Source organism: Pangasianodon hypophthalmus, chromosome 10 (genome assembly GCF_027358585.1).
Source record: "Pangasianodon hypophthalmus isolate fPanHyp1 chromosome 10, fPanHyp1.pri, whole genome shotgun sequence".
Taxonomy (NCBI): Eukaryota; Metazoa; Chordata; class Actinopteri; order Siluriformes; family Pangasiidae; genus Pangasianodon; species Pangasianodon hypophthalmus.
In genome coordinates this window covers 11,835,550-11,861,794 of record NC_069719.1, presented here as the reverse complement: position 1 = coordinate 11,861,794, position 26,245 = coordinate 11,835,550, and the positions used below count along the sequence as shown (strand labels likewise).

Here is a 26,245-nt window from a genome sequence, read left to right as displayed (position 1 = left end):
GGGATCAGTGTCAGGTAGCTGTCGATACTAACACCTCTGATATCGATAAAGAGTGGGATCAGTACCTGTCGATACTAACACCTCTGATATCGATAAAAAGTGGAATCAGTATCAGGTACCTGTCGATACTCACACCTCTGATATCGATAAAAAGTGGGATCAGTATCAGGGACCTGTCGATACTAACACCTCTGATATCAATAAAAAGTGGGATCAGTACCTGTCGATACTCACACCTCATATCGATAAAAAGTGGGATCAGTATCAGGTACCTGTCGATACTCACACCTCTGATATCGATAAAGAGTGGGATGAGTACCTGTCAATACTCACACCTCATATCGACAAAAAGTGGGATCAGTATCAGGTACCTGTCGATACTAACACCTCTGATATCTTTAAAAAGTGGGATCAGTATCAGGTACCTGTCGATACTAACACCTCTGATATCGATAAAAAGTGGGATCAGTATCAGGTACCTGTCGATACTCACGCCTCTGTTATCGATAAAAAAGTGGGATCAGTGCAGCCTTATGTCACACGCGTCTAGGTGAAATGAATCAGTATGGAAGCATGAGCTTGCTGATGCATGTCCGACCTGTTTACTGGCTCTCCTCTACACAGGTTGCGGGCTTTCCTCACCTTAGCTTTGTCCAAACGCACTAGGAGGCGCTGAATCCCAGCGAGCAAAGTGTTCAAGCGCTGAAGTGCCGCAAATGAGTCAATGTGCGGAGGCCACTCATGCTGCCAGCCCCCCCTTTCCATTTACTCGCCATCATTCAGCAGCGCTCTTCTTTCGCTGCTCATTTTTACCTCGCGCATCTCTGCGGTCTGTCGGAATTCCCAGCAAGATCATTCACAGAATCTAAACAATAGCTAGAAATCATGCTCGCGCGCGTGTAGAATCTCTTCACCCTCAGTCATTTTTCGCACAGCCCTCAGTCAGGGCTCTGGAAGCAGACAGAAGCTCTTGCTCTCTCTCTCTCTCTCTCTCTCTCTCTCTCTCTCTGCTTTTTCCCTTTGTTTTTCTCTTCTTGGAGGTAAATGTGCATGCTGAATGGCCGGAGCACAGCCCGGGGTTCACGCGCTGAAGCTCAAGCCGGTGTGCGTACCGGAGAGTCTGAAGAAAGGCAGCAGGTTTATGAAATGGGACGAGGTAAGTCATGGACAACGGCGCGTGCTGTCAGGCTCTGCGATTTTCTCACTGACTTACATGAAAACAAAGCAGCAACTTAAACGATTTCGACTCGAATGTGCGTCCTTCTTTGCACCCCCAAAAAGATCCATGAAAAATGACTACTGTTTAAACATCAATAAGATAGCTTAGGCAACTCACACATCCGTGTATCTGTGAGCTCGCGCCGCCTCAGCGTGTTCTGAAAGGATGCAGAAACATCAACGTTCATAAACAGCTTGATGCACAGAAAAGATCACTGTATTTGTCTTTTTTTTTTTTAATTATTTATTTGCAGCCAGCATGCATGCACCACTGCTCTCAGTTATTGTTGATGCTTTGAATATTATTGACATCCCAGTGTCTGATGACTTTTTATAATATGTCCTGTTCACACATGGCTGGAGGAAATTTCCTTTTATTTCCATTTCGGAAATAGTGGCATATCTGTGATATAGATATGGTGTGGTATTGACTGGAGACTCGCGCAGGCTGCTGTCGGTTGAGTAATTATTGGAGTGTAATGCAGTCCCTCAGTGCTGCACTGTTAATGATGGAGAAGCTGTGAGGATGAGGATGCTGATCTGCTCACCTGTTGGATCTTTAAAAAGACACGAAAAACTCCACTACTCCACTCCACAGCTGCACTGAAAGAAGTATTTTGAAACAATTTTACATTTAGATTGGAGGAGTGAGTACCACCATGTCCCACTGACTGATTCCTATAAATAACCCAATAGAGTGCTTGTGATAGGCTACTTAAAAAGAATGTACACAATAGAGTACTAGTCTAGCTGATAAGGATGTACACAATAGAGTACTAGTCTAGCTGATAAGGATGTACACAATAGAGTATATTATTATTATTTGATGAGGATGCACCAATACATCTTGATATTAGGCCTGAAGATCTGGATTTGATATATTTTATGATCTGATCCACTGATTAATGTTGCGAATGCATGCTACATTGGCTGACACAGCATAGATCATGCATGGAAACAAAACATGACTTGTCTTAAAATACATTGTTATCATCACGCCACCAGGGTTTTGTATAAGCTCAGAGAGATTTGAATGAATAAATGAATGAAAGCCTTTATTGTCATTGTATATATCTGTATACAATGAAATTAGGAGCACTGTTTCTGACTGGTGTTATAAAAAACAAACAAAGAATGTCAGACAATAAATAGACTATAAAGTGAGTATACCATATAGTATAAAAGTATGTATGTATGTACAGCAAGTATATAGTATAAAGTATATACAGCAGGTGACTAAGTCATAATGTGATTTGGCTCAATTAATAAGAGGATGTCAGAAATCGGCCAATCCCCAGAGCCGGAGCCAATCCCAAAATATCCATATTGTACCAAAGAAAAAGTGGGAAAAGTGGTACTGCATCCCTAGCACTTGATGTTATCCATAATTTATGAGAACACACTATCTAAAAGAAACACACACATGCACACACACGCACACACACACACACACACACACACACACACACATACTGCTCAAATAGCTTGAAATGTTAGAGAATGTGCTCAAATACAACAGTGTCCATATAAATGAATGATATTTTGTCCCTAATTCCTTATTTCAAACATTGACGTGAATAATTCAGCACTTCCTAAGGGCAGTGTTCGTTCCTTCTACAAAGAGCACCTTCACAAAGTGGTGACTACATGTGATGCAGATGGTGCAACCCATTCATGCATGCTTGTATTTTTCTGTGATCAACAAGAGGAGGCAGGTTCTTATGCTAAGCTGCACAATGTGAAATGCTGTTCAAGCCTATTCATCACTACACCCGCAAAATCTTACAAGCTGCCAGAAGGGAGACAATAAATAAAGGTTTTGTGGTATGCTCACGCAGAAAATGTAGGCAGTTCAAAGCTTGGGCTACACATAAAACTGAAAATATTGGTCTGTTGCTATGGCAACTTTCATGCTTTTAATCCTCCTCTTCTTGGCTCTCTTACTTTAGCTAAGATGCGCTCTGCCACCCAACTTAGATGTGCTTGTGCATGTGGGCAGATCCTCCAAAGGTCTAAAATAACACAATTAGAGAGCTGTAAAGGATACACCGTGCCACAGTTGACAGTGGGCATGGAATAAAGGGGGAAAGTGTCCCTTTCCCTCTTGAGACAGACAGACATTTGCTTCACAGCTGCCACTTAGTTTCTGTTTAAGTGATAAGTTGCATGTAAGGTTAAAATAAGATTGCAGTCTCTAATCCTTGTGGAGGAGGTGAGCTTTATGCAGGGTGCCAGGATTTTGTAACTTGCACCAATGGAAGTTATTAAAAATTAACATGAATATGTAGAACACTTATGCAAGGTCTGACTCAAACTTCAGATTTTCATGCAGCCCAAGATTCAGAGACCACACAGTGTATTAAATCACTTTATAATGATGATATTCCATGGTGATTTTTAAGATTATTAATAATTGGTCGTATTACAGCTTATGATTTCAGTTTTATGCTGTAATAACAGCTTAATCTACAGTACATTTAAGTAGCCTTGAAGTATACATGAAGAACATGACCATTTCGTTTTTTCTGTTAAGGATTCTTCTACAGTGACCCCAGTGACCTTACGTGTGGATCCTCAGGGCTACTTTCTGTACTGGACTGATCAGAATAAGGTAAGAGTTCTGTTTTAGCTAGCGCATATTTTAATTAGCACTCATTCATTTTCACAATTCATGCATTTTAAAAAAAATATTGTAAAGTACATATCTCTCATCAGTGTGTATATGTTCAGATTCAGTATATGATGATTCAGTATACAGTATGATGATTCAATATATGATGATTCAGTATACAGATGATGATTCAATATATGAAGAATCAGTATATGATGATTCGGTCTACAGTATGATGATTCAATTTACAGTATGATGATTCAGTATACAGTATGATGATTCAGGATATGATGATTCGGTCTACAGTATGATGATTCAATATATGATGATTCAGTATACAGTACGATGATTCAATATATGATGAATCAGTATATGATGATTCGGTCAACAGTATGATGATTCAATTTACAGTATGATGATTCAGTATACAGTATGATGATTCAGGATATGATGATTCGGTCTACAGTATGATGATTCAATATATGATGATTCAGTATACAGTACGATGATTCAATATATGATGAATCAGTATATGATGATTCGGTCAACAGTATGATGATTCAATTTACAGTATGATGATTCAGTATATGATGATTCAGTATACAGTATGATGATTCAGTATATGATGATTCGGTCTACAGTATGATGATTCAGAATATGATGATTCAGTATACAGTATGATGACTCAGTATACAGTATGATGATTCAGAATATGATGATTCAGTATACAGTATGATGACTCAGTATACAGTATGATGATTCAGTATATGATGATTCAGTATATGATGATTCAGTATACAGTATGATGATTCAGAATATGATGACTCAGTATACAGTATGATGATTCAGTATATGATGATTCGGTCTACAGTATGATGATTCAGAATATGATGATTCAGTATACAGTATGATGACTCAGTATATGATGATTCGGTCTACAGTATGATGATTCAGAATATGATGATTCAGTATACAGTATGATGACTCAGGATATGATGATTCGGTCTACAGTATGATGATTCAGAATATGATGATTCAGTATACAGTATGATGACTCAGTATACAGTATGATGATTCAGAATATGATGATTCAGTATACAGTATGATGACTCAGTATACAGTATGATGATTCAGTATATGATGATTCAGTTTACAGTTTGATGATTCAGAATATGATGTTTCACTTTATGATGATTCAGTGTATGATGTAACTTAGATCCAAGTTATTGCTTCAGTTTGCAGTGATATTGAACACTTTTATTTTGGATGTCAGGATGGAAGCATACATGGGGGAATGTGATATGTTTTGTAATAAAAATATGGCAATCTAATTTTAGCTAGAATATGGTGTCACACACAGATATAAATTTGAAAACTTTGCAGAAGGGACATACCACCAGATAGCCTGAGAGTTCCCCATTGAGGGCCCCATTTCAAATAATCAATGTCACAGGAATAGTGCAGAAATTGAATCTGACAACTTTTTTGAAATTCACATTGAAAAAACTATTTTGAAAACCCATGGGATAGTGAATGAACGATTTGTACATTGTAAGTGCAATGGCAATTATTTTTGATGTGTTGTTATATGGATTGTCATTATTAGTTTCTGTACAGGTGTTGCTCCTAAAATGAGCTATTTAGACTGCTGTCTTGTAAAATTTTAGTAAACACAGAAACACAGAAGGTGGTAGGCTGGTGAGATGTGGGGATTGCAGGAGAAGCAACCACCCAGCCATGTGTATTCTTAGTATTTAACATGATGTTAAGTCTGATGATTTGCCAGAAATAGCACAAAAAAATCTTGGTGCCAGTTTTGTCACATTTGGACTTTTTAGAAGTTTAGAAATTTGATGCGGTGGACAGGAATTGGTGCAGGTCAGTTTATTTACCCCAGAGGATATACACATTTGAGAACATCGAAGCATTGAAGCATTTTCAGAATCTCAGTCGAGTCATGTAGCATGAAATTGTCAGAAGCTCTGAATTCTGGAATTAAGCCAGGCAGGGCAAGTCTGATTTGCAATCAGTTTCAAGGTATCTGAGTTCTCCGTAAGCAAATGTATGATTCTGTTTTTTTCTTTTTTTTTCTTTTTTTTTTTTTTGATTGTCTTGTCAGAAAATATGCTTGTTTGTTGTAGCTTTATTTTTGGTGTCTTTATTTCAGCAGTGAAATCTCTGAAAGCAGCATATGGAGTGATCTTGCCATATAGACCTTTAATCTATGCCCAGGTTCTGTGAGTTACCCAATACCCAGCACTTTAACCAACAGTAATAAATGATCATGCTAGAAATATTTTAAATGTAAATGTGTCTCGATAGGGACAAAGAAAAACTCTGAATATGTTAGACACTGTTCAGAATGTGAATTTTATGTAAAGTTGCTTGGGTGATTCCATGACTGGGACACCATTTGTGTCCCAGTGATATTATATATACAAATATGTATGCAAGGTAAAAGGTAAAATACTTTTTAAAGTGACCTTCACATGGGAAAGATCATTATAATTTTCATAATATAATTTTATATTAACAGCCTCTGTTACTTTCAACCCTGTTACTAGTTGCCTGAGATGGGTTAACAGGTTAACATTTTTGAATATTTAAAAATGCATGTTTTCTTAGAGTCAGTGTTGAAAGAAAATTTAAAAAAAAGTTATAATTTTAACAGTTACAAAGGCTAAATGGCACATCAATCATAGAATCACCTTCTTAGCTCATAGTATTTACAGACCACATTTCAAAACATTTAATCCATCACTACATGCACTAGAAACGTATGCATGTAATTCGTGAAGCTGAATCACAGGATGGGTCTGGTGATTAGAATAGCTTCTCATACCTTGCACTCAGCAGTAATTGCTTTCAAAATGATGCAAATAGATTTGTGAGTGGGTCAGGTTTCAGTGCATCATGTAATAAGGTGCTATTGTACTTCTTTTGCAGAGCATGTGTGAACATGATAAAAAAAATTAATATAGTGGTATTTTTTTTTAACTTGCATTGAATTTTGCAGCATGGACCACAGTTTGGAGAGATTTGTTATGATTCTCTTACAATGTTTCATCACAATAGTAATTAGAATGAGTCACGTCCCATCACCCCATGTTTTCATATGTTTAATTAATAAGCAAAAATCTTTCGTTTGTGTCCAGAGAACTGGCTTTATGTCTTCAGAAGGGAGCGTTTATGCTCTTCATTTTGCTTCAAGGCTACCCACGTGTGTGGTGTGCTGACCTTAAATGTGTTTTCTTGTCACTGTAGGTAAAAATGTGAGTTTTGTAATATAGCTAAAGATTGCGGAATGAAAGAATCTGAGGCAATATCTCTGTGGCCAGCTTTTTATGATTCACTAGTTCTAGGAAAATTTTTAGTTCTAGGAAGTACAAAAACCAATTTGAAATGATAGTTACGCAAACCAACCTGTCCATGAACCACAGTCAACTAAAACCAAACAGAAAAGTCTTATACAGTCTTTTGATTCATCCAGATATAAATTCTTATTCAGGGGGATCCAAATAAGTTTCAGTGCATCTCTACAGATTAATTCAAACAAATTATTTTTGGTCCCATCTTTTGAAGGGGATAGATTGCATGATCTTTCCCATTTGAATTCAGCACAAACAGTTGGTTTTCCCTTCTCCAGGTTCCCACTAAGCCAGACATATACACCACTCTCCCTCCAGAAAAATCAATATGAATTAGTCCATCAGGGAAATGTAAACTACAAGGCATTGCTAATCTGCACCGAAAACAGTTTGTATAGAATCATTTTAAATTGAATGTAATTGATTTGAAGGTTTCCACAACTGTATGCATTATCCATCTTTTTTGAATTGAGCTGTTGGTATCCAGATGCTAATGAATATGAATTTGTACACATTAATGAGATCTAAATGACTATGCTCTTTGCAATTTCGCTTTTAAGGATAAAGCCAAGCACATTATGTTCTGGGGTGACTGGATTCCCTGATATGAATGTGTGTCAGAATAACAGAGCAATCCATTCTGCAAATCACAGCTTACAATGACTTATTATACTTTTCTGCTTTTGTACAGAATGTGCGAGGAAATCATAACCAGTTGCTAGTGGCAGGAAAATAATAGCGTTCAGTAGTGTTATGCAAACCAAGGGTCTCATGATCAATACTCGGGTTTCTATTTTTAGAGGACTGCAGGTTGGCTTGTTGCCAGTGAGAGGCACAGCAAACATGACATTCATTTAGTACACAGTAGCAATGGACTGCTGCCATTGCATCAGTCGCGTGAGTTATTCTCAGCCTAGGAAGTCAGTAGACTGAGCTATCCAGTAGATTGCCAGCACACTGAGTGTATCACTCAGCCTAAGTGGATTCTAAACAAGGAATACACTGGTCTTGTTAGGTCAAATCTTATTGTCTGTGATTGCACCTTCCACCAGCTTCTTTCAAGTGTGTCTGTGACCCAAAGTCCCCTCCATAGGCAGCCTCCTTCTCCTGTTGCCATGGCAGTACTGAAGCTTACAGCTGTGTGTGAATTTGAGTTAATCCAGATGATGAAGACAATGAAAGAGAGCAGGAACATCTAACATAAAGCCACCCCATTTATGCAGATAAATTATTGATGCCCTTGTCATTAATAATACATAGTTGACACAATAGACACTTTCAACCAATTCAAGAATATGATATTTTTTCAGCTCATAAACCAGCCCATACATTGTTGTATGTAATGTTGTATGTCACATATATGATATCTGATGCCTGACGTCTGTTGTTTGGGAAAACCGTTTTCACAGTGATGCTGCGTGATGTCTTCATGAATGTAAAGACTAGACTTCTAGTTTCATCTGTGTTTATGATACAATTAGATGCATTGTTTGTTCATTTTTTCTTATCTTATAAATTGCTTACATATGAGTGATCAGTATTTATGTAAGATATGTAAGATATGTAAAATACCATATAGCAGTATACAGAGCAGTATATAGGTAAGTAATGACTTACCCTCTAACCCTGAAGTTATCTTAGTACATTTTATTTTTTGGCAATAGTGAGAAAACAAAGTTGCATAAATGTTTTTATTCAGGAGTTAAATCAATATGCGACAAATAGAAAACCAGGCACCTTTAATTTTCATCAGTTTTCCAGACATTAAATTATCAGTGTTTCCTCATATAGAACATTATCTTACAGAAAAGTTTCCCATGTGAAATAATCCTAATTGACCTCTCCTCAAAAACTCACACTTCTTTCCATGCCAAATCAGAAATACAGAAGTATCTTGTAATGACTTTAATTTTACCTTGTATTTCCTTTGTAAATGAATATTAATTAAAACATATACATATACTATACTGTAAAAAAGAAACTAACAATTCCTGTAAAGACATAAAGAATTAAAATAGGAGACAAAAAAACCCTAACCCTTCATGCTTAATTTCTATGTTTTTATTTTAATGTTTAATGTTATAATGTTTATTTAAACATTGTTTAATGCTTTAACTACACTGCCCAAGTGTAGTGCAGTGCTTTCAGCCATGCCATGAAGATGCAGTCAGACTTAGACTGCACACAGTTTTGCTGTAGTTGTCTGAAGGGATAACGCTGACCTCTTTCAAGGCTGGAGGAAACAGTTCAGCACTCAGTTATTGCATGTTTTCTTCAGGGACATTTTGTGCTTACAATTGTCAGTTTGCTTTTTTGCACTGGATCCACACTTACCTGAATTGACTACTATGCTTTACACACTGTTTTTTTTTTTTTGCATCCTTTGTGTTGTTTCATTTCATTTTTATGGAATTTAATTATTGTTCTGGTTGGCCTATGGCTCACTTTGGGCTATTATATAATTTTATGCAAAACATATGAGGCATGTACAATGAACATGTTGCTTGGTGTCTTTATTTATGACAGGAAACCGATCTGTTGGACATCACCTATATCAAGGATGCAAGAACTGGGAAATGTACTAAAACACCAAAGGTAAGCATCTCCAACCAGTGTTATAACCTCTTAGGTTTATTTTTCAGAATATACTATACAGATTCTCTTCATTTGGTCTCCAGTACTACCTTGTTAAAAAGGAGGCTTACCTATTCCACCTGCTGTATGCCCTGCCTGCCAATCTAAATATAGATTAATTGGGTTTGTGGGTGATAAGAATCACTCAATGAGGGTAATGGGCTATGCAGTCTGGGACGAAGTGCCAGAGGCAGGCATCTGGATCCACACTCAAAAGAATCTAAAAAAAGTAACAAGATTTTAATGTTTTTTTTAATAACTATATGTATAAGATTCAATACATCACCCTTCTACATTGGTAGAAAAAGTGATAAGATATGTACAGTAAATAATGGGGTTCATTATATCAATATTCCTCCTCATTTGCTGTGTTAGTTTGGCAAACTGTGTACACATCATCTTAGGGAGATTTCTCAGGGAGAGCTGCAAGATGTCTAGAAGAGACACAGCTGAATGTAAGTCAGGAAATCTACTGTGCCTGGGTCAAAGCTGACTGAATAAATCTTTTAGTTTCACATTCATGTGAATGTGCCTGCAGCTCACTGCGAGCCATCCGTCCAGCCATACACGCCAAGGTCAAAGCTGTTTGAAAAGAGAGAATGAATCACATCAGGTGATTTCAGATGTCTTCTGAGGAAATGCTTCTGAAATGGTCAAAGTATTACTCAGCACCTTTCAACACCTGACATATAAAGCATGATTGAGAGATGCTAGTTGGGATGCTAGAGGGAGAATTTTCCAACATTGTCTTCACATATGTTAAGATTAAAATGGATACACACAGTTGGAGAAAGATACAAAATATTTCACTTTTATGCAATCGATCATCCCAAAAGCAATCTTGGCTACAATGAAAATTGAGTGGTTGCTCTAGGCAGGAGCAATGAGATCCCCATCTCTAATCGCTACCCTTATTCCCGGAGGCGCAGTAAAACCGTAATAGAAAACCATTTGGTTTTAATGCATTATCAGCCCACGATTGCACAGCTTCATTGCCGTTATATAGAGAGGGAACCTAAATGCCATTCTATTGTTTGTGATATTTTCTTGTTATAAAAACTGTCATAAAGTGTGAAAATTAAAAAGGCCATTAAAGCTGTTGACACTGCAGGAAAAGGATATATAATATAAGCAGAGACAAGAGTTAGTCATCGTTCAGGAACATTTATCTTTCTTTAATCATTTTTGGCAATTTTTTTCCTTTTTCTAATATTGAGTGTTATGAAAATTTTCATAACAGTGACAATGACCATCTTAGCAGAGGGCTATAACATTTTGAGATTGATTTTGTTGAATAAGATAAATTGTTGCAGAGATAATAAAACATTTACCTCCAAAATGTATCCCATATACATGTGAAATTAATGCTGTGTTACAAACCACATTCTAGGATTAAGTAGTGGGCTGTTTATACCTTGCCATCTGTTGAAAAGCCTCTGGCACTTTGTTAGTAGCGCTGCTTTTGGTAATGAACATATGGCTTTCTAGAAACAGTTTTTCACAAGTGCCAGAAATTTAAACAAATTTCCTTGTATAATCTATGTTCTTGTTTTGATGCACACAATAACTTTCTTCAGCAACAACTTTCTCTCTGAGCTCTAAGGCATCTATTCTCAGGCAAGCAGGCTAAGGACTGAGTATAGAGCCTTCATCTGAGTGGAAGAGGCTCCTTTTTAATTCCTGCCCACTTTTTCTCAAGCAAAAACTGCCTCAAGGAGGATTATCAGCTCAACACCACTGCCATGAAATCAGGCTGCTCCATCTGTTGACACGCTTCTAGAGGAGTTGAGAGCCCAGAAGCCTGTTTGGATGTCAAAGCAGAACAGACCAAGGGTTTAAGACCCCAAGTTTATTATTGTACCTTTTTTACTTGCTCTGCTTGGCCAGACCTGTGCTTTATATATATATATATATATATATATATATATATATATATATATATATATATATATATATATATATATTTTTTTTTTTTTTTAACAATTTATGCACTTGCAAATTTGCAATGTGAATCCCCTGTTTTCTCACACATAGTTAATCTCTGTCATAGAGAGCTGGCAGTCAGTTGACTTTGGCATAGAGATGCAAAATATGACCATCCTCTCATTATTCATTCGTTCGTCTTCAATAATTGTTTTATCGTGGTCAGGGTTGTGGTGGATCCAGAGCCTATCCTGGAAACACTAGGTGTGATGTGGGACTACATCCAGGATGGGATGCTAGTCCCTCTCAGGGTACCATGCGCACACACATTCTGAAACACATATTAGTGTACCCAATCCACCTACAGCCATGTTTTTGGGAGGTGGGATAAAACCAGAGAACCCAGAAGAACCTGAGGCAGACCATTCAACACTTAACACAGACAGTAAACTCAGTCACAGTATCGAACAGGGGACCCTGAAGCTGTAATGTGGCAATACTATCGGCTGCATCACTGCACCACCCTCCTGTCATTATACTGCCATATACTGTATATGTATACATGCCTATATCAGGCCCTACATTTAAGCAAAACTAGTTCTGTTTGTTGGATCATTTGGATGCTGTGATTCATCAAATCTCCTGCAGACACACTTATCTGGAGTGTTCGAAATTGGTCAGATGCTAATTATGATTTGTTATGCCTAGTGGACACTGGCTTTCAAAGTACTAAAATTGCTGTACTGCTCACACTACACAGCAATTAACACTCACATTCTGTTTCCATGTCAGTATAACAGTGAGTAGTAAATGAGTGTTGATGAGGCTTAGACATTACTTGATCTGTCACCTTGAGGGCTCCCTGACAGAGAGGGACTGCTTCCAAAATCCTACAGTCTTAGTAGATAACTGCTAGAACAAAATGCAGAAATGAAACTTGCAACTTGCTGAAATAGTTGTTTCTTGGGGATATTAGGGATTTTCAGATTTAACATCAAATAATCATTTGTGCTTTTGCCAGAGCTATATCAGTCTCGTCTCCTGGCTCCACACAGAATGCAGCATGGCCTTTGGCATGATTGTTGTTATTCTGGTCATTCTCTGAGTTTCCTTACTGACCATTGCTCATCACTGCTTTTATGCTGTGCTTGAAATAAAATTAGATGTGGGAAGTTCCTAGTTGATATTTATGACTTCTGACCACAAAGAATACCAAAAGACCAAAGCTTGACTATATAACCTACAAACAAGAGAAGATGACGGCACTTAAGACATGCTCAACATAACAAATTACACTTGAAATATCTTGCATATCACTCGATAATTTAGGAATTATTTGGGGTAGAGTCTTACTTTTAAATTGCATACTGTTGCATAAAGCAGACTGCAGATCCACTTCATATTTTAGCAGTGAAAATATGGTTTTCATTATTTTGTCTGAATTATAAAAAAGCATTCTTATTTATTTATTTATTTGTTTTCTCCATTGTTTTAGCATTTTATTGATTTCACTATTGTTTTATTCCAAGCTCCTGTCACACATAAGATATAATGGTAGTCTGTGGTAAAAAGTGATATAAAACACTGCACATCTATGTGAAATAGGGGTATTTTTATTGACTCTTCTCAGAATGCAGCTTCACTATTTGTTATCCATGTAGCTCACAAGATGTATCGTTATACTTTTAAACACAGTTGAAATTATTGAGGAATCTGTGTGTCTGTAGACTGGGGAAATCACACCACTAAACTTCACATTTCCTGAGGAGTCTTAAAGGACGTGCACAGTGATTAGTTGCCGATCTGGGGCGGCTGCTGCAGATATCAATAATCTGTTGGCAACAGGAAGATAGGAGCTAAAATCTTGATGTGCACTTAGCATTAGCAGGCTCATTTATACACTGCAAGCCTCTGTGATATTATTTATGAGACCAAGTCCTTTAGTTTCATCACCTCACAGCCTCTCTACTAGAGTTCCCCAGGGATCACTTCTTGGTCCACTCTTGTTCTCCTAATATATTAAATCATCAGGCAGGGTGATATGCTGACACGGATTCTCCTACCATTGTTTTTCCTCCATTCACCTCCCAAGTTTCATAAAAAGTTTTTTTTCCTGGCTGGACATCCATCATCTGAACCTAAAGCTTGAAAAAAAAAAAAAAACAGGACATCTACCTACTGCCAAGGTCCTTCTCTTTTGATGGAAGCTCTAGTTATTTCTAGACATGTTTACTATTTCATGTGACACACTGTCTGAGATCACTACATTTACTTCCTTAAATTCAAAACTCTTGTCCTGGCATTCTAGGCCTCAAATGACTCCTCACACACTATCTACTTACTTTCATTCAGAACTGCACACCCACATCAACTCAGGTCTTGCTGTAGAACTCTTGGCATGGCTGTCTCTGAGATCTGATCATGCTTGTAAAGTGAGATCTTGCTGCTGTCACGAATTGGAGGCAGCTGGATATAAGCATGAGCATAATATTTAGTATGCCAAATCTGGCTCCCTAGTAGTGCAACAGAAAAGCATTTGCCCTATCATCTGCCCACCTGTGGCCGGGAGTTCAAGAGAGCAAAATTACTCTCTGGGTGGGAGGAATGGCATAATCTCTCTTGTCAATCGCAGTGACAGTAGCCGATTATGGGTGTCTGTTAGCTCATGTGTGTGGAAGAGGGTGGATGGTACTGTGATGCAGCATGGGCAGCAATTCAAAAAGATGTGGTTGGCTGGCTTCACCTGTCTTGGAGTAAACACATGTTAGCCTTCACCCTTCCTGCTTGGTAGCTGTTGTATGAGGGGAGAGCTGGCTGGTGGTGGGAATTGGCCAAGACCAAATTAGGGAGAAAATGAGGGAAAATACAAAAAAATCCAAATCCACAGGCAGAATTGTGGTCAAAAACAGACGTGTTAAATGATCAGGCAAACAGAGCAATATAAAAAAAACACACAATCAAAACACAGAAGAGCAAAAAGGGACAAAACCAGGGAAACAATATAATAATGCTCAGATTTGCACACAGAAAATAAGCCAAAACCTTGCAAATATTGTGTAAATGAACAGTTTACATGGACGTTGACTATATATGCACATCAGATTCCATTTATGGTCTATATTCAGGTTGCAGTCATATTCTGAATATGCTGTTTATGCATACATGCATCTGAATATTCCTGTAAACATGGTTGTTGTAAGTATGCCTGAGTTGGCATTCCTAAATACCTAGCCTAGACCTAAGTATCTGTTAGCACCCACAATCCCTTTCAGACTGAGCATGCACATATATCTGCTTTCAGTGGATTTTCTGAATAAGGACCTTACATGCAACAAATTTCCGATTAAAACAGGCATATTCCAGGGGTGGGAATCCGAATTTGGGGAATCAGAATATAGTCTTAATCTGAATCAGGCAATCGGATTGCAGTGTTTACATGACTCGATACTAATTAGAATATTACCAAATTCCGATTAATATCGGAATATTGATGTGCATGTAAACGTAGCCAATGATAGGGAGAAAACGGGAAGCAGGTGTGCTATAAGTCAGGTGAGTGTGAGCATTGTAATGTTTGGGCTGGATTTAGATCAAGATGAGGATTGCTTATGAGGGTTATATATTATTGCATCTAATTCACTCTGGATAAGAAAATCTGCCACATAACTCACTTTAAATGAAAATGTATATCAGTACTGCAAGAACCAATATCGTAACAATGGTTAACAAACAATTATTAAATAAGTACCATTATGTAGCCCTACTTTGGTAATTGTGGAAAAAAAAACAACAACACCCAGCTATGTTATACCTTTAGTACAAAGCCTGCGATCCTTGCTAACTCAGAGGCACAGTGGAGCTTCACTTTGCTAGACCGTGGGCTAAACATTTGGCCAAATCCTGTTCTCTGTGGCAGCAGAGTCTTGATGGATTGTTGCCATAGAAACTCTTGTGGAACAGCTCCCCATGTGTGACCAAAGCCATAGGCAAAGGGAGCTAATGAGGTGGGAAGAAAGGGCATCCAACATGGCGAGGAGCTGAGCGAGGACAAGGTGACAATACAAACAACAGCATTTCACTGCAGACAGGTTGCAGCCCTCCCCGCATTCACAGCTGACTCATCGCATCCAAGACGTCCTCCTCCTCAGTGCGCCAAGTATAATGAATATGCATTTTAGGCCATTCTCACTTGGACAGAACTGAGAGAGAGAATGTTTGAGGAGACTCATCATTACCATACATCTGTTATGTGTGGGGGTGGTGGGTCAAATTGGTGGGAGGGGGATTGGAGTATAACACCACTGAATGAAAAAAAAGTGTTTATTCTTGTAGGTATATGCTTTGATGTGTGGAAGGCATAAAGTACAACATGGTTAAGTTTATTTATATTAAATAGTCAGATGTACATGAAAAGCAACTGAAAATAGCATGACATCCTAAAAGTGGAATAAATTGTCAAGTAGACATTCTTTCATTTTTCTTTTTTCTTAAATGTTAATTATTGAATGATCCACAGCTATTATCCATTGCATAGTTATTGGCTTTTGTAGTGTTTGTAATATTTATATGTGTAGAATTCTAAATGCAGTTTATTTCCATCTTTGCTGGATCATTTTTGCCCGAAACATATGAAGCCTAACAATATGTTAATTCTGAGCCATCATCTTAAAATGTCAAGAAAGCTGAAGCATGCTGACACATCTTTCATTTCTTACAAGACCTTATCAAACTCCCCACTCCCAAGCCCTTTAGCACCTCTAATGAAATCTCATGGAGTCACTGGTAATGGTTTTCCCATGATATGGAGCTCTCGGATAGTTGTTTTTTTTTTTTCTTTTCTTTCTTTTCTTTTCTTTTTTGCTCTGTGTATATACCTTTGATATCTACATAATGACAAAATATGACTTCCAATTTAAATTTGAATAGTGAAATAGGACTACTAGGCATAGGAAGCAAGCTCATCAGTTAAGACACAGGAAATCACACAATTAATAGAGTGATTGTGTGTGGAGGACTAATCATTAACCTAACAGCATAGTTCAAGCAGGCATTAAATTAAATTAGAAAAAATGTTTTTCTCGTTTAACATTCCACAGTGCATGGAGAAAGCCCTTCAGAATGTGTGGGCACTAGTAATGCTGATAGATACAGTGTAAAAATAACAAATGGGTATGAAGAACTAGAACTGGGCAGGGAAATCCAAGAAATGAAATCTCTCAAGCCATTTTTTTTAGCAAAGTGCATTGAATTAAAGTGTAAAATTGGACTGTGGGCCAAGTCCAAATATATCAAAGATGCCAACATGGTCCAGAACAGAGCTATTAGTCATGATGAGTAGGAGCAAACTCCACCGTTGTGACCGAAGTGCACTGGTGCCTTGTGTAGCAAATTGGATTGAATCATTTAACCTCCTTCTAAATGTTCACTGTGTGATTTTGTGTGCTAAAGTGCTAAAGCCTCTTCACATTGATGATTGAAATAAGTAACCATATAATGGTTGATACAAATGTGCATGTTTGTGGATTTGTGCTAAATGGCAAAATGCAGGACCTTTCATACCTAAACTTGCAGTTTGTTGTAAAGCTAGAATGGTGAGACATTTTCAGTATTGTCTAGATATTCAGTTACCTTTACTCTGAACCTTTTTTGTGAATTATATTTGTTTAGTCATTCATTTGGCCGTGCGTCAGACAGCACACAGAAAACAACTTCTCAATTGGAAAATTATTACATGTCATTGTAATTATTTTCTAATGGTTGATGCAAGTGCAGCAGGGTCCAACACACCTGTTGACCAGTGTGACGTCATACTGAAGAGGGAAAAGCTGGGTGGAGGACAAGGTTAAAGAGTAGATCAAATATCATGCCAGAGCAAAGAACAGTTTAAAACTGATATAAAATTTGACCTAATAACCTTGAACAAGCTGGAAAGAATTGAATCGATTTATTAGCCAACCTTAATAACAAATCATAATCCATTTGCAATAAATACCTCTGTCATACAGACCATCTTTCACTGGTTCCTTCTTGCCAGGTTTTCACTGGGCCACTGGTTCCAATTGACACAGAACCTTGGCAGTTATCCAGGGTTTAAAGAACCACAGTTACATATACTAACATGCAATTTCACCTCTACTAACTCTTTCCATGGGCAGTGAGAATCACCTAGATAACATATGCCGCAATGTCATGAGGAACGGACCCATGTTAAGACACACTGGAAAGGTGTATGAAGATGACTGTCACACTCACGTCTCTAGGTTTGGCAACATTATCCTTGTGGAGCCTGGAGAATATGCATGAATGTGCAGAAGCCCAGGTAGCAGCAGCACAGTCCTCCTGGAGTGGCATGCCTATAAGTAATGCCCATAAGGAGGAGAACTTTCTCATAGAATGTTATGTCAAAGTAGGTGCCACGCGTCCAGCCCACCCATAGGTGATAATGCCCTCTTGTCCTTCCTCCAAAACAGATGAATGGAGGATCAAATGGCTGTTCTGTCTAGGTAATATTATAGGGAATGCACTAGACATAACAGAGAATGCCCTGCAAGTATGCCTTGAAATGAACACTGCAATGTCTATTGATTAGTTTACAGAATTGGGTAATATGACCTTGAGCAGAAATAATGGGTTTAACCACACGTTCCACAAGTAACCTCTTGCGCTCTTGTGGCTGAATAGCCAAAATCCTCATAGCCTTTTTCTAAAATCTAGTGCAAAACCTTCCCAGAAGAGTGGAGGCTGTTATAGCAGCAAAGGGGGAACAACTCAATATTAATGCCCATGGTTTTGGATTGGGATGTTCAGTAATCAGGTGTATACTTTTGGCCATATATTGAAGGTAACTAATGCGAAATGGGAAGTATCATATGCTGGCTGTCAGGTTGTGTCATTAATTAGCTACATTTTACTATGTAGATATCCTTTTGCTATATACGTCTGTCAATCTAAGAACAAAGAAATTAATGAATCAAAACATTAAATTGGGAAATGTAAATTAGCTGGGAAATGTAAGTTATTTTACATTTGTAAATATTCCTTATTCAGAGCATATATATAAAATACACATATAGAATATACATGGAGAAAATACACTCTTAATAAAATAGTGTTCCTGAATGGTTATTTGGATAGTTAATGGTTCTTAGCTTCCATTGGATGGATGGATGGATGGATGAATAAATGGATGAATGGATTCATGTTCTAGTTCTTGTTTTTCTGAGAGAGGAGTTCTGCCCAATTTTTTTTGTTTTCCATGAAACTGGCTCAGTGAACAGAATGATTGATCTGCTTGTGACACCACCTTCAAATTTGGGCACAATATGTCCTCTTAGAAGATTGCCTAACTAATTGTGTAGCTTATCTTGGAAGCATGCAAATGCTGTGTACCAAGACGGCTGCCAAATGAATGGAAAAGGTCAGCATAGATCATTGCATTGTGGGGTGTCCGACATTGTGTGTATTAATAACGACATTGTGTGTATTGAGCATTGCGGTGTATATCATGACTGATTATGGACATGTGTGTTCCAGATGAATGTTTAAACATCCAGAAAAAAGGGTGTTACACTTTGTCACCACTTCAATGTCCCTTATCAGCCTCCGATATGTTTTGGGGTGTTTTAGTAAACATATCCAGCTCTTATATTTTACATTAAACAGCAAATGATCATTTATTCAGTTTAATGATGACTGTATTTCAGCTAATTCTAACTGTATGTGGTAGGAGATAAAGACCTCATGCTTTTATCTTTTACCAGGAAGCCAAGCTGCGAGAGTTACTTGATGTTGGGAACCTGGTGGGGCGGATAGAAAACAAGATGCTGACTGTGGTTACAGGGCCAGACATGGTCAACATTACATATCTAAATTTCATGGCCTTCCAAGAGGAAGTGGCAAAGGTATCCTAGTGATAAATTTAATTTCCCATCAGTAAAGAAATATTCACTGTGTTTGTTTTAACCAATATATATATATATATATATATATGGCATTTTTTAAGCAATGAGCTTGATGTATATTTTAATGGGTATTATTGTCTTTTGTTGTCTGTAAAGGAGTGGGCAGAGGAGCTGTTTAGTCTGGCGTCCAACCTGCTGGCTCAGAACATGAATCGAGAGTCCAGCCTGGAAAAAGCGTAAGCACCCACAGATAGGCTCATGTCGTCTACATTTATCCCTCATGGCTTTGGATGAAACATGACAGTTGCCATGAGCTTTTCACACTTGAGCATTAGCCTTAGGGCACCATCACGCCATAGTGACTTCACAATACATTTCTGTCAAGGCATCAAAACATATTTATCTATTAATAAAAGATGTGTAGATTTACATTTACAGTAATTAAAAGTATAAACAGTGGAAGTGGAAAATATATAAATGAAACAAAATACAATATCTACCTCAATTCAATATCAATATAAAAATCAATATAAAAATTCAATATCTACTCATTCAGTTGCTTTAAATATCATGTGAATAATTAAATATTACTAAATAAATATTTAATTTTTTTTCTTTGACTGAACATGCTGCTCATCGAATCAGATACACAAGACTTAAACTGCAGCCAAATCAAGAAGGACGCATTCCTGTGAAGAAGTAAGTCACTTCCTGGGTATTATATGTTCCACCTCTGTATTTTAAGTATACCTGATAAGTAATCTCTGTTTGTATTGTTTCTTTTGTGCAGCATATTTCGCATGTTTTCGGCTGACAGGAAGCGCGTAGAAACAGGACTGGAGAGCTGTAATCTTCCATCAGGCAGGGTAAGCATATGTTTGGCTAATCACTCCAGAATCCTACTGAGAGAAAGCCTGAGTGCACATTCTAACAGGAAGTGATTGCATCGTATTTACCAATAACTGCATAGAAGCACAGTGGTGGGATTGACTTCAACCTCTCTCTATTTTATAGCGTTAGCTAATGCTCATGCAATGCTTGTACTTTATAAGACCAAAATTTCTTATCTATAAATGCATACTGAATCCATTCATATTTTCAAAAGTGCTACCTTTTTCCACATTGAAACTACTTTAATATAACACAAGCTTCCTCTCTAAATCATTTTTTTATGTTCTCATCTCTCTAACAATGCAGAAAGCATATTTATTTTGTTAGTTTTATTGTTGCTTTTGGTACAATGTCTTGGATTAAGAAAAATACTCACAGTTTAGTCCATGATGTTAAAAGGCTACTAGTTATTGGAGCAAAGATTCCCAGTACTGCCTCTATGATTCACACACTGCATGAGCCTTTAATCTCTTTTTTCCTTGATCTCACCATTTTCTTGACCACCGAAACATTAAACGACCTTGAGCTTTGCCACTGCCTCCTGGATCGTCTGCCTCATTTGCATGTTTTAAACGTTTGCTGGTGCAAAATGCACAACATTGAGACAACACAGACTAATGCTTGCACTCTGACAATTTTGTTTATTATTAGATTTGTTAAAATGATTCAATTGATTTAAAGCCAAATTAACTGGATCGTTTGCAGACTTGGAGAGAAAGCACCGATTAATTCAGAGGGCAGCATGATGCTCTCAGTCATTATTAATATTGGACAGCATGACATTAAAGCAAACAGCTCATCCTCTATTTTTCGTGAATGTTTAACTCATGAGCATCAGTAAATGTTTTGAATACTATTGAAATCCACTTCTAAAGGTGATGAGGAGCACGCATTTCTTTAAGGAACCTATATGGGGACATTTCCTCAGTTGCACCACTGGTTTATTTGACTACGTCAAAGTTAACAACAAAGTATGCGCAATATGAATGTAATGACACAAGTGCATACACTCAGTGTTTGCTTCAGTAGAGTGACTCAAAAAATTGTTGTAAATGTCCACAGCGAGGGTCAGAACACAACCGGATAAGGTAATAGTAGTAGGAAACATAAGTCAAATAAACAAGCACAGGTCAACCCCAAGTGCAACTAGAACATGAAAACAAGGCTCGGTTTACAATAAGTCTTCGCAATGAGACTGAGAAACAGCAGGGTGTAAATAGAGGAACTAATTAATGACTAAACACAGAACAGGTGGTCACAATCAGGTAACACACCAATGACATGACAGGAACAGAGATAAGAATGAGAGTAAAACAGAAACCAAAACACAAGCACATGACTTTTGTCGCCATGGGAACTATGATGCAAAGGGGAATCCAAGACAGTCCCCATGTGGATTCCTTAGTGAAATGAGTGCTCCCCTTCAACTTTAGAGATGGATTTTGATACCATTTAGAAGTTTTTTGAATAGGCTGCTGATTGGTAATGTGCATCCAACTGGCTGGCAACTGTAATTGGTTTGAATATTTGATGAATTTGACTGCATCCAGGCCTTTAGATCCTGCTCAGGGATAACAAGAATAAATGTGTAACTATTGATCAGCAATTGATTGTCAGTCTCTATTCATGCAGAATGATTCCATTCCTCTGGAGGACCTAACTCCTGAGGTTTACAAATCCTTCATAGCCAATCTCTGTCCCCGACCTGAAATCAACCAAATCTTTGCAGATCTGTAAGTAATGTTCTGTTAAATTTCAGGGTGAAATAGTCTTCTATTATGTATTTCTTTTGTGTGTTTGAATTTTGAGTATGCTTTACGTAGAACCATATTTCTGAAAAGAAAACTCTCCCTAATATCTGATTCATAGAGGAGCTAAAGGCAAGAACTATCTAAACATGGAGCAGATGACTGAGTTCATTAACAATAAGCAGCGGGATCCTCGTCTGAATGAAATCCTTTACCCTCCACTGAAGATAGAACAAACACACCTCCTTATGGAGAAATTCGAGCCCAACACAGGCATGATACAAAAAGGTCAGTTCTAAAAACTAACGGTCCTCTGCCATCATGTTCAGACTGTCTCAGCTGTCCATTGATTCCTTCAGCTGGTTGATGTGCTGTCATGTCACATAAGCCTAGACTGTCCAGGGATGACAGGTAGCCATGAGCGATGCTACAAAAGTCAGGCTTCACAGCAGAATGCGTTATATAGTTCTTGAAAACATCAGAGCAATATGAGTTTTTTTTTTCATAAGAAGTTCCGGTCTCTATTACATTGGTCTACCATTACTTTCAAAGTAGTGTCCAGGGAACCACCAGGGGCTCATAAAGCATCGCCAGTGGGCTGCCTTTGTTTAGCTAGGGAATTTAGGACAGTGGTGGAGATCATAATCAACCACCATCAGAGTTGTCACAGTTGTTATATGCACAGCTCACTGGTCAGGGAGAGAAAGAATCACAGGTCATTACCCCTCTAACTCATCCCAAAGCACCTCCTTCCCAGTGCAGACCCATGCTAAAATATGCCCCCACCTGCTGCGACCAGTAATAATGGTCTTTTTCAAGTTACTGCTCTATATGGACACCTAGCAGATTGGGCATATCACAATGGATACTATTTAACTAAAAACCCTGTTGTTCAGCTCGGTTCTGTTACACACTAGCATACTTCAACTTTTTTCATGTTTAAATTCACCTAACAAAAGATTGATCAAACTTTATTATATTCCTACTGCCTCAATCTCACTTCTACAGTTCTACACCTATTCCACAGGCAACAAGGTGCAACAGTGCAACAGGCAAAAATCTATTCATATTGATGGGGCAATGTGGCCTGTGTAATCAGAGTTCAGTGGTAGCTCTGATTCCACCCATAATTATTTACTGTATGCTTTTGGTAGTAATGATTTTCAATGATGTTTGGCATTGGAGAATTTACTAATGTCCATATCCACAAAATAACAGGAAGCCTAAGCATCTGTATTTTATAAATATACTATTGTAAAGGATACATTTACATTTTCATTCAGAAGCAAGGCCGGAGTGGTTTTGCTAGCTCCCCGGTGTCATAGTTATAAGCCAAATAGACTTAAATTGTATGGGTTTAATCCAAACCATGATAACTTAAAAACAAGTACTAGAAAAGGGGTTTTCAGGAGTTCACTTCCAAAATCTTACTTTTAACTTTTTCTTCTAGTGAAACACTCCCCAGAGGGACAACCAAATAACCCTTCTAAAGTTCTAAGGGCATCTACTATACTATACTATGCTATGCTATACTATGCTATGCTATGCTATACTATACTATACTATACTATACTATGCTATGCTATGCTATGCTATACTATACTATACTATTGTATAGTACACTATATTGTACTACACTATACAATATACAGGGCCATGCTATGCTGTTCTTTGTTGCTATGCTTTTTACTAAATGCATTTATTCCATCCACCTCTTTCCCTTTGTCAGATTGCTTAATTTGGAGCCCAAACCCACAGTAGCGCATAGCTCAGTCATGTGATTGACACCCACACAATAGCACTTCATAGTCATTTGTTCTTCCTCAAGAATAGTTCACTGTCTTCGAATCCTCTGTGTAGCTTTGAATTGCAAATTGTGTAATATTAAATCATTTTTTTCTTTCCGGTGCACAAAACATTTTCTCTACCTTTCCCTTCGTTTCATTACCATAGCAACAGTGACTCCTGAGATCCACTCGAACATGCCTTCCGACACTGCGGCTGAGCCAGTTTATTTATATAATCCAGTACACAGCCGGGGGATCCGATCACTGGAATGATCGTATGAGAGAGGCAGTTAGCTTGTGACAGCTGATTGATTAGACATGCTTAGCCCAGAGAGACTGGAGATGAGGATAGATGAGAGTGATCATCAAGCTCTTTACCTTGCAGAGCTACCCTGACACCTCACTGTCATATAGATTATGAGCTATTCTCTCAGCCCACGCTCTGAGACAGGCAAGGGAAATGGTTGTGGGGCATACAGGTCTTCCACGCAAGACACTTCCAGATTTAGATTGTGCTTTGACCATAACAATTCTGGTTTAGCCACAGGGATGGTGAGATGAGACACTGTGCCCGTAGACCCTAGGTTACCAAGTGTCAAAGGTGATTTTATGTATCATTCTGCCAGAGTTTCATAGATTCAGAAGTCAGTGACATCTTTGTGCCCTTAAGTGAATGTGAATAGAGTGAGCCAAAAATATTATCTGAATTGCACACTTTCGGCTTATTCGCCACATTGACAAGACAATTACTAACTCTCAGCAGAGCGCAGTAATTGCAGTCTTTGAAATCCTCTTGTCTCCTTTTTCCAGGGAGAGCAAGGTGGTTTGTTTCTACCATGTAGAAGCCAAAGCTATTTGCCTCACAGTGACATAACAGCAGCAGTCCCATTGGGACTACTCTGAAATTCTTCATGTAATATGAAATTCCTCCTTGTCTTTAAAAAGGACTGCAGTTAATTACCTTTATCGTTCTGTGAAGAATGACCTTAATTAATGTAAACTACTGCCGAGAATTTGTCACAGGGGACACCCGTCTTCCAGCGAGTTCCCTACAAGCACACGCTCTGTTTAGCGAATGTGGATCTTACAGTTCATGTTTAATTTGATGACTGTTTGCTATTCTAGCATTAATTTCACTGATGAGACAGGTTGTTACTTTAGGCGCAAAAGTAGTGTGAAACAGCTTTTCTGCAGTGGGCAATCCTGCTGGTATACTCTAGCAGACCTGTCATGTCAACCATATCCCAAGCTGAATTGTTATCTTTGCTAGAGCTGCTGAAATGATGAAATTTATCCTATGGACACAGAGTAAGCACATTACCAACTTCTTTTACAGGGCAGATTTCAGTTGAGGGATTCTCCAGGTATTTGATTAGTGATGAGAATGGTGTAATACCGCCTGAGAAACTGGACCAGAGTGAAGACATGACCTTCCCTCTTTCACACTACTTCATCAACTCCTCTCATAACACCTATCTCACAGGTATGTTCATTCTTAAGCACAGTCCACAAAGCAGGCTCTGATTTCTACAGACACTGTCCATGGTAATCACACACTTAACCCATATTTTCTCTCTAGGTTGAAAATGTGCCATTTCATTTTTTTTTCTAGAGAAAAAAATTGGTTCCTAGAACCATAATGAAAATATTTCTAATATGAAATTGTTTGGGTCAGTTGATGTAATTATGTACATACATACATGTATTTTAATTGTGTAAAAATGTAAATAATGTACAATTACTTTATTATATTTTTTGATCAGACTAGAAGAGCTGTACAATAATCGATAAAATATTTTCTTTATATTGAAATTTATTCAGCCAAGTTAAGAACAAAATGGTTTTACAGCACTTCATTATTTAAGAATTTTAAAATAAATGAAAACAGGCTTCAGTTTCACATTGTACATTATGAAGAAAACAGAGAAATAATTTATACCAAGACATTTAGGCCCTGATTTACTAAGATGACAAATAAAGGGGCTAATTTGCATGTGCAATCTGATCAGCTGCGTTCACAGTGAAGTGGGCGTGTTGCTGGTGATTTATAAAGATTTATGAATGATGTCATATGTAAATTAGGGGGAAAAAGCAATATTTAAATTATGTTTTTGCATGTGCTAAAGGTCTTGTTAGACATGGTGAGCTCAAAAAAGACTTCCAG

The 26,245-nt window shown here is 37.8% G+C and overlaps 1 protein-coding gene across 2 annotated transcripts in view; it reads left to right on the top strand.

Annotated features, from left to right (window-relative positions):
* The first annotated feature begins 536 nt into the window (after positions 1–536).
* Positions 537–26,245, top strand: part of LOC113538670 (1-phosphatidylinositol 4,5-bisphosphate phosphodiesterase beta-1) — a 43,687-nt gene continuing 17,978 nt past the window's right edge. Inside the window, exons 1-10 of one of the 2 annotated variants that reach the window (XR_008302538.1) lie at positions 537–1,156; positions 3,752–3,829; positions 9,724–9,792; positions 19,515–19,655; positions 19,812–19,891; positions 20,301–20,354; positions 20,446–20,521; positions 22,179–22,279; positions 22,416–22,582; positions 25,418–25,564. Coding sequence is in view for 1 of the 2 variants with exons in the window: in XM_026933919.3 (XP_026789720.3) it covers positions 1,058–1,156; positions 3,752–3,829; positions 9,724–9,792; positions 19,515–19,655; positions 19,812–19,891; positions 20,301–20,354; positions 20,446–20,521; positions 22,179–22,279; positions 22,416–22,582; positions 25,418–25,564 (1,012 nt within the window). In the remaining variant the exon portion in view is untranslated. The remainder of the gene's footprint in view (positions 1,157–3,751; positions 3,830–9,723; positions 9,793–19,514; positions 19,656–19,811; positions 19,892–20,300; positions 20,355–20,445; positions 20,522–22,178; positions 22,280–22,415; positions 22,583–25,417; positions 25,565–26,245) is intronic. The other variant, XM_026933919.3, reaches the window with a different exon arrangement.